Source organism: Eriocheir sinensis, unplaced genomic scaffold (assembly GCF_024679095.1).
Source record: "Eriocheir sinensis breed Jianghai 21 unplaced genomic scaffold, ASM2467909v1 Scaffold182, whole genome shotgun sequence".
Taxonomy (NCBI): Eukaryota; Metazoa; Arthropoda; class Malacostraca; order Decapoda; family Varunidae; genus Eriocheir; species Eriocheir sinensis.
The window spans coordinates 245-9,585 of record NW_026111206.1 but is presented as its reverse complement, the minus strand read 5'-3'; the positions used below and the strand labels follow the sequence as shown (position 1 = coordinate 9,585).

The window sequence follows — 9,341 nt, the reverse complement described above, 5'->3', positions numbered from 1 at the left end:
ATATATATATATATATATATATATATATATATATATATATATATATATATATATATATATATATATATATATATATATATATATATATATACTGGCTGGCTAGCTGAAGGGAAGATTCAGGCCATTTCTTTTTTGAGCTGTGTGGATTGAGATCACCATCACAATTTCTTGCAGAAACCCTGATGATGGTCTGAGGAACCCTGGATGGGAACCACTGCCCTAGACCATGGATAGCGACAGAAAAGGTCAATCGAGTGCTCACATAATGACAGTGATTATAAATAGTATTGACAACATTAATATTTAACTCATACCATCTTAAAACTATTGTAAATATACAATTGATAAAACTTCAAATCAGTAATACAAAATGACAGTAACCAATTTTCATGATTTACTTAATGGGCTGTTCAATTCAACCATGTCCTATTGTGAGTATAGACCCAAGCCTGTTGTGCAAAGATAAAAACTTTTACAAAGTAAGAATGAGAGAAATTATATATATATATATATATATATATATATATATATATATATATATATATATATATATATATATATATATATATATATATATATATATATATATATATATATATATATATATATATATATATTCTCTCTCTCTCTCTCTCTCTCTCTCATAATATCCAGATAGATAGATCGATATGGGTAGTATGAGTAGTGGAGGGAAACACAGGATGTTGTGCCATATTTCATCTAAAGTTTTGACAGTTTTCTTCAGAGAATGTGACAGCGCACAGACAGCTACTCATGTATCTTCTCACCGATTACCTTGTCATAGAGCTCACCGACAGCTCTTATGCATCTGTCTGCCAGCCACCACAATGTGTGAGGGTGGATGAATCCATCTCTGTGGTTAGCTGCATCTGCTTAAGTAACAGTTATGAACATTATTACAAAGGATGCAACCAACAACAACAGAGCGATTATTTTGCCTCACGTATAGGGCCCAGGCTAATCATCATGGCAGCTAAGAGGCAGACATGGAGGAACCAATCAGAGCTCTAATCCAAGGCAACCTGTGAGATGATCTATCAGGAAAATACACCTTTCATTCTCTCTGCAGAAGACTCAAAATGTTCCTATTGAGATGTAGATGCAAAATTAGTTTTGTATGTTGGGAGAAAACGTTAAATACTGTGTTGTCTATTTTTAATATTCTGATGAAAATTGGGTAAGACCTGTCAAAACCATTTCCTAATAGCATGTATATATGAATAAAGGTTAAAATAAGATATGTTAAAACACTTTCCTATTCAGCTAATGGTTTTATAAATAAGAAATGTTACTTAATCTGTCCGAAGAACTGCGGTACTTACAGTAAATGACTTGAGTAGTTTAGTTTTGGTGGGAGTCTTGATATGATACAGATGATGTATGACTTACATTAAACCTTACTTTTTTTCCCTTGTCATCCCTGTGTATGGAGGATTGAAAAGAATTCTTGGATGGTGAATTTCTTGGCTGTGAATTTTGCTTCAGATACATCTGGAACTCATCACTGTTTTTTGGCCACTGGGTAAGGATCTTTTCCTTGTATTTAATAGGAGTCTCTGTGCTGGAGTCAAGACTTTGGCTCTGACCTATGAATAAAGCTTCTAATTTTTCAATTGCTTTAATGGCATGAACACCTTCCTTATGGAGTTCATCCACGAATTCAGAGTTGTTTCTTGGTTCAGGGAGGAGGTGAAGAGAACTTCCACCCACCGAAGGAAGACCAATCCCAGCAAATCCCAGTAATTCTTTCAATCTTTTCAACAACTCTCTGGTGCTCACAGTAGAATCTGCATGGATATTCCCTGTGAAAGGTAAATTGTTGTTTGTATTCCAAGAAACAGACTTCATACTCCCAAACTTATCTATGCAAGTGTATAAGTGCCGAGCAATCAAAGGTCACAATAATCCAACTTCATACTATTTTTAAGCAGCTAAGTGTATGCAAAATGTTCGTTGGTCTGTGATGAGGAAATCTAAAATGTTCAGTTCAGCTTACCTTCCTGGGACAACTTGGTATGATTGACAACATCCATGAGGGCTGCATTTAGGTGACTTAGGGTTTCTGCCACAGACTCTATGCAATCCATCCACCTCACTAACTTGAACTTTTGATCCTTTGAGGAGAATATCGGCTCATGCTCAATGGTCACCTTCAATGGAATAAGAAAGATTGTATAAAACAATAAGCACACTGTTTTTAAGAAGGAATACAAGATCTGCAAACAGTACATGATTACCAACAATTACATCAAACTTGCTGCTACTCAACCAAACATCATAGCAACAGGAAAAATTTCCTTCAGAAGAGAGTGAAATAGTCACCACTTGTTCCCAGACTCCTATATGACTGAAAGATCATAAAAATAATAATTTAGAGCCATATTTTTTTTTTTTTATCAGTTATGGAAATGGCATTATTATGAAAAGAAATCTTGAATTACTGTAGTTTAGTGATTTTTTTAAACAAAGTATTACAATACTGATATTGAAAACAGTAGTGGAAGAAGATCTGCCAATAAATAAATCACTGAAGTATATTTTCAGCTTTTCCAATTTTTTTTTTTCCGAAGGCATAGGATTTTTTATTCTATAAAGAAAACTCATTGTCTATATACTAAGCCTGACTCTTAAGTTGTATTTGTGTTGGTAACTTACTGCCAGCTCTGCATACTTCTTGAGAAAATCAGCAATGTCATTTGCTGCAGAGAGAGTAGCAGTGACAAGTGGATTGGAGTTCAGAGACCTGAAACAATACAGGTAAAGTTACAGTGGAGTGATACTGATAAAATAGGAAAAATGGTCAGCTTGTAAGGGGAAGAATTTGTACCTTACTTGCAGCAGCCTCTTTGTAAGAGTTATCAGTCTACTGTCACCCTGAACATCAGGTTTTTGCTCCTTTGTCTTGGGATTACTTTAGCCTATTAATAATAAGGTATGCAAGATGAGAAAAAAAAAGGTGAAACATAGAACTGGTCTGCCTGTAAGTTAGATTACATCAGATTACATTGGATAAGGTTATGGTAGATTAGACAAAGCTAGATGGATTGAAAAGAGATTACCAGGTATGGGTAAGTATTTCAGCTGATAACCTGGTTACAAAACCAAGCTACCCATTTATGCTTCATATTGACCAAGTTTAATATTCGTGATTCACTTGACTCTTCGTACTATTCAAACGTTACTAAGTATTTGAAATAACGTGACTAAGACTTCCTCCTTTTCATGACCCACCTGTCTCCTCTAAGTCTGCTGGTGCCCTTGGCTGCTGTTTCTTCACACTCCTTTATCAAACACTCCAAGCCACTCTTCAGACCATCAATGAGTTTTCTACTAATGGGTCCTGATAGTGAAAAAATAATTATTAATTGTTACATTAAAGTCTACACTTTATTGTAAACATAAGGCAATAATAACATTATCGACATCTTGTTTATAATAAAATTCAGGCTCCATCCACTTGCATACACTATTTTTTGCAACAATTTTTTCCAAGTAAGGAAAAACTTTTTTTTTTTTTCTTTTTTTTTACAACAAAGGAGACAGCTCAAGAGCACACAAAAAAAGGAAACAATAATATAAAAAAGCACGCTACTTGCTGCTCCTAAAAAAGAATCAAAAGAGGTGGCCGAAAGAGAGGTCAATTTCGGGAGGAGAGGTGTCCTGATACCCTTCTCTTGAAAGAGTTCAAGTCGTAGGCAGGAGGAAATACAGATGAAGGAAGATTGTTCCAGAGTTTACCAGCGTGAGGGATAAAAGAGTGAAGATGCTGGTTAACTCTTGCATAAGGGGTTTGGACAGTATAGGGATGAGCATCAGTAGAAAGTCGTGTGCAGCGGGGCCGCGGGAGGGGGGGAGGCTTGCAGTTAGCAAGTTCAGAAGAGCAGTCAGCGTGGAAATATTGATAGAAGATAGAAAGAGAAGCAACATCGCGAAGAAATTTAAGAGGTAGAAGACTATCAGTAGGAGGAGGAAAGCTGATGAGACGAAGAGCCTGTCAGAAAAAAATCATGCCTTCTAGTTTTGTACTACAATGATAATTTAATTCACTTTGTAGCATAATTAACACTCTGCATATTAGTTTTACCTGGCTTGAGGAAGGATGGGTCAGGCAACGGGAGGGGAGTAAGCAGAGCTATCCTGGCCACCTCCTGCGCCAATAGGAGCGCCAACTTAATGAGGGCAGCACTTGTCTCCTCCACTAAGCTTTCTGTCTCTGTCTTCAAACCCTGAAATAAACAAAATAATCATTATTGTCAATAACTGATTCCCCAAACTAGATGAGGCTGTGGGGCGCACACTCAAGATGAAAACAATTATTTCTTATAGATATTATTCTTAAGATGAAATAGAAAACAAACACACACACATTTGTTGACATCATCAATGATTTGAAGAAGGAACTAGTTGCCAGGGGGGGAAGAAGTCAGAAAACTAAGGGAAGAAAATGAAAAACTGAAAAAGGGAAGTACCTGAGATGACAACATTGATGACAAGATAAAGGCAATGGTCAAGGAAGAAGTATCAATAAGGGTTGGGGGCAGTAATGATGGCGAAATGAACGTAGAAATTAAGACTAGGAAAATAGTTGCTGTAGAAATAAACCTATGTAAAAATGAAAAGGAATAGGAAAAAGGTAGTTTCAAAGAAATTTTTGAAGAACAGGAAAGAGAAAGAAAAGTGGAGATGGAGCATGAAGTTCTCCAGGTTATGAGAAATAAGGAAGACTTGGTTTGAGAATTGGCATAAAAAAGAAGTGTGTGATAATCGTGGGTGTTACCCTTTAACCCGGTAGCAGCGACGGGCCAAATTTTTGGCTTTACCGTGTAGCAGCGACGGGCCAAATTTGTGCCATGATATAACCCCCCAAAATAGATGATACATAATCTGATCACAAATGCTTTGATATGTATTCTGAAATGGTTTGTGTGAGTGGTGATTTCTTCTCATTTTTCTCGCTAAGAGGGACCATTAAGAAACATGATCCCCGCTGCTACCGGGTTAACGAGCACTCATAGAAATAATGGATACGAAAAAACCCTCTTAACCCTAAATGCAAACAATATTTTTTGTGACGTGTCTGCAAACAATGGGTGAATTTAACCCAATATTAAGAAAGTTAAAAAAAAGATAATCACTATTTATCAAATCCAAAATCAAAGTATGAAAATACAACTCTCACTAAATATACAAGCAAAATATGAACACCGTACAAAGAAAATAAGCTATTTTTATTTTGTTTTGAAAGTAAGAACAAAAATTAACATTATTTGGCAATGATTAAACCTTAAATTCCCTAACACAGTATATATTGGCTCAAAGGACAATAGCTACAACAGCGATTGTTGTTGGTCCTTGGAGACTCTGGTTGCCTCACTACCTTTACGGTGATTTTTGTCTAATATTTGCATTTGTCACCACCCCTCGCTTGAGTGCAAACATTGGGTGAAGTTGACCGCAATCATACATAACACTCAAAATATGGGAGAAAGAAAATGCCCACTACCTCTCACGGCAAGAGGCTATGGGGCACTGAGAATATGTGGAAGGGCAGCTGCGTACCCTTCTTTATCACTTGCAAACAGAGGGGAGACAAAAAGCTGCGGTGAATTTCACCCAATGTTTGCATTCCAGGGTTAATACGTTAAAACTGAGGTCTTTCTAAGACACTTTCAATTCTGTAGTTTTTTTTTTTCATTTCGTGCACTCATTTGTTGCAAATATCATCAAAGATGTGGCCCACTCAGCCTCCCTGTGACTACGCTATGCCCGTCTGGGCTTTATTGCCCTGTCTTCCTTTATCCATGTTAGTCCCATCTGGGCTTTACTGCCCTCTATGGGTATCAGTTTGCATTTTTTCTTTACCCTCTGATATAATGTGCTCAACACACTGATGACCTTCACTTGCCTGATTATGTCATGCATCTCAAATATGTATGAAAAAGTTTTAATTCCAATTTTTCCTTACAACATAGAGGAAATTTTTAAATTAAATATTAAGAAATATTGCCCCTTTTATGTATAAAGCATGAAAACAAAATACTAAAGGACATTACATATACATGTACACTTATTTACTGTTACATGAGATCCGAGACACTGTCTTTGTGAGGTATACTGAAGAACCATCATGATTTCCTTGGCACTATTGCCACTGGACTCAGGAAGAGAAGGATGAGGGACTTTCTGAGTGACTTGGTGAGCGATTTGCTAAGGGACTGCATGCTCCCTGGAAGTGCATGTAAGGCCAGGGAGTAGTTCCTTGCATTTGACAAGCAGAGCCACCTTGCAAATGGTGCACATCTTTCTTCCTGGAGCAGTGCTTGCAGGTCTGCCTGTTATTCACAAAGATGTCAATGTGCCATTCCCTGGTGTCATACCGCTGGTTGTTATGTGGCAGCAGGGTCTTCTGGCCCCTCTTTGATACTTGCCGGTTCATGCTGCAGGGTGAGACATGTCAGTTTTAGGGTCTTTGTCTGATGATACCTTGCAAATCTTGAAATGCCAAGCCTGAAAAACTTGAGAGGCATGTGCTTTTCCTTCAGAGCTTTGTTGTCTCTCTTGTATATGAGCCATCCGTTGCAAATGCGGAGGTCCAGGATGTAGCCAATCAGCTCCATGTACTACCGTCTTGCCCTCATAGGAAATTAAATATAGATGCGTCAACATATCAGACTTGTCAATCCCCTCCATCTTCACATAGTACTCCTTGATGACATTGGGATAGGAGACCTCCACCTTTTTATGTTGCTTGTCATATCACAAGACGGTTTTCAGTGGCTCCACCCCAGCATCTGAAGAATGGACAGTGACAATCTTGTTGTCCTTCTATCATGGCAAGACTCCCATCTGTTGAGCAGAATTCATGTTTTACCTGTGATACAGCCTTCTTCTCCATATCCTTGACAAACAGCAGTGGTGCATCCCCAATCCTGTTTGTTTTTGCAGTGACCACCTATCTGTAGCCACACCGTTCTCTGAGGTACTCCAAACTGATACTTAAGAACCAGTGGTCTGCATAGAGGGTTGACACCGTTGGTTTCTTTAGAGTCTTGGCAACGGCAATGATAGTTTTGCTGCTGATGTTGAAGTCAGTCTCCTCCTGGCTGAGTTCTGTAGGATGGCTTGAGAAAGCTGTTTCCCCCAGTCCATTTAAATCATCCCTTTTAACCACTTTCACTGTACTCACCAGATGCCGTGGGTGTGTGTTTATCATCGAAAAGGTTAACCCCTTAATGACCCCGATGCTGCTGGCGTCATATTATTTTTTCTGACGTGGGCGGCGAGCATGACGCTAATGCTGGAGAGCAAGAAGCTCTCTGGAAATTGAACGGAGCGCGTAACTATTTATCTGTCGATACTAAGTGACTAACTGGCACCTCTTTTGCCCCTTAGACGACTCCATGATTAAAATAGTCAACAGTTCCTGCCTACGCATCATGGCGTCTGCAGAGCGATTGTGTTCCCTCAGCCGATTTGTTTCGGCGGTCTTCCTTTAGTTTCTGTTCATTGTGTGTGTGCTGAGTGTAGTCTTGACACCTCCACTGATATACATGATGTTCTAGATCAGGGGTTCCCAAGCTTTTCCTAGCATGACCCCATTCAGCACTTTCAACTGTTCAGTGCGACCCCAAGTGTGTGTGTGTGTGTGTGTGTGTGTGTGTGTGTGTGTGTGTGTGTGTGTGTGTGTGTGTGTGTGTGTGTGTGTGTGTGTGTGTATATATATATATATATATATATATATATATATATATATATATATATATATATATATATATATATATATATATATATATATATATATATATATATCCCAAGTGTTTATGTTTACTTTACATTTACACTATTGTGAATTTTTAGTCAAGGAATGATAGATTATTAGAGCGTTTCCGTTTCTTGGCGGAAGTTTCAGATGGTGTCTTTAAAAACTTCTCCATAATGGCTGTACTCATATTACTAAATATATTTCAATTAATGTTATTCATCAGCAATGTAAATAAAATATTTTCAAAAGAGTAACGCAACATCATCACTTCTCTTCCCACTGTGATACCTCCTTTGGGGCACAATATCACAGCATTGCACCATCTTGCCGTACTAAAACGCCACATAAAATTGCGGTTCACAGGAACTGACCTGAGGGAGCGGGGGTGGAAGCACAAGTGAGTGCTCTCAGCCTGCTCCTGCACAGAGGTTGATTTGTTATGTGAATTTAATTTAATCAATTGTCAAAAACCATGGAAGTGAGGATTCTTTTGCTTATATACCAAAGTTTTACAGGTGCTGATGATAATGAGGATGTGAAATTTTTGGAATAAATTAGTAAATAGGGAGATAAAATGAAATCTAGATAACGCGAATTTCACGAGGATGTAGGAGCGGGGAGGGTAGTAAGGGAGTGAAGGAGTGGGGAGATTCAACGGTCAGTCGTGGCTCGTGTAAGGGTGCTTGAAGCAATTATTTAACTTGTTATTTTTTCTCAATGAAAGTACTATACAGCATTGAATTTGTCATGGTCTCGTAATCCTTGCTTGGATATTTCGCACCCCCAGGCCTTAATTGGGGGTACCTCAGCGACCCCACCGACCCCATGACCTCTTTATGACCCCACATAATGAGCATTCCGACCCCACCTGGGGTCCCGACCCCTGGTTTGGGGACCCCTGTTCTAGATGAACCAATATCACATTCACAGGAGTGTTCAGGGGAGTGGGAAGCAGAAGTTGGAATTTTGGGGGAATCATGGAATTTTAGCCAAACAGTCTGTCCAAATCATAAGGATGATTTTCTACAACTTTTATTCAGTGAGATTCATTCCAGAATGAAAAACTAAAAAAATTATTTTTTTGAGTTTCACTGCAACTTTGACTCTGTAGACAGTAAATTTAAAGGTCAAAGATTATAAACTATATTTTCAGACTCCATCGCGATAAAATGAGCAACTTTTTTTCAATAAATTTTCCTGTACGTTGCACCAGTAACACTTGTAATTTTGGGGGAATCATGGAATTCCAGCCAAACAGTCAGTCCAAATCATATGATTTCACAGTTGAGTTATATGGATGATTTCCTACAACATTTATTCAATGAGATTCATTCCAGAATGAAAAAACTACAAAAATTTACCAAAATTATTTATTGTTTCACCACAACTTTGGCTCTCTGTGGGCAGTAAATTTTCAGGTCAAAGATTATAAACTATATTTTACAGACTCCATTGTGAAAAAATGAGGAACTTTTCTTTACTAATTTTTTCTGTACATCGCAGCAATAAAAAGTTGGAATTTTTCGGGAATCATGGAATTCCAGCTAAATGCGACAAT

At 38.0% G+C, this 9,341-nt stretch overlaps 1 protein-coding gene across 1 annotated transcript; it reads right to left on the bottom strand.

Annotated features, from left to right (window-relative positions):
• Positions 1–657: 657 nt before the first annotated feature.
• LOC126990627 (uncharacterized) lies at positions 658–8,631 on the bottom strand. Its single transcript, XM_050849310.1, has 8 exons — positions 8,565–8,631; positions 6,990–7,131; positions 6,320–6,458; positions 4,106–4,247; positions 3,253–3,361; positions 2,677–2,764; positions 2,018–2,171; positions 658–1,823 (listed from the first exon to the last, which is right to left on the bottom strand). Exons 1-8 carry the CDS (start codon positions 8,629–8,631, stop codon positions 1,363–1,365), a joined length of 1,302 nt encoding a protein of 433 aa, XP_050705267.1. The 3' UTR covers positions 658–1,362.
• Positions 8,632–9,341: the final 710 nt, after the last annotated feature.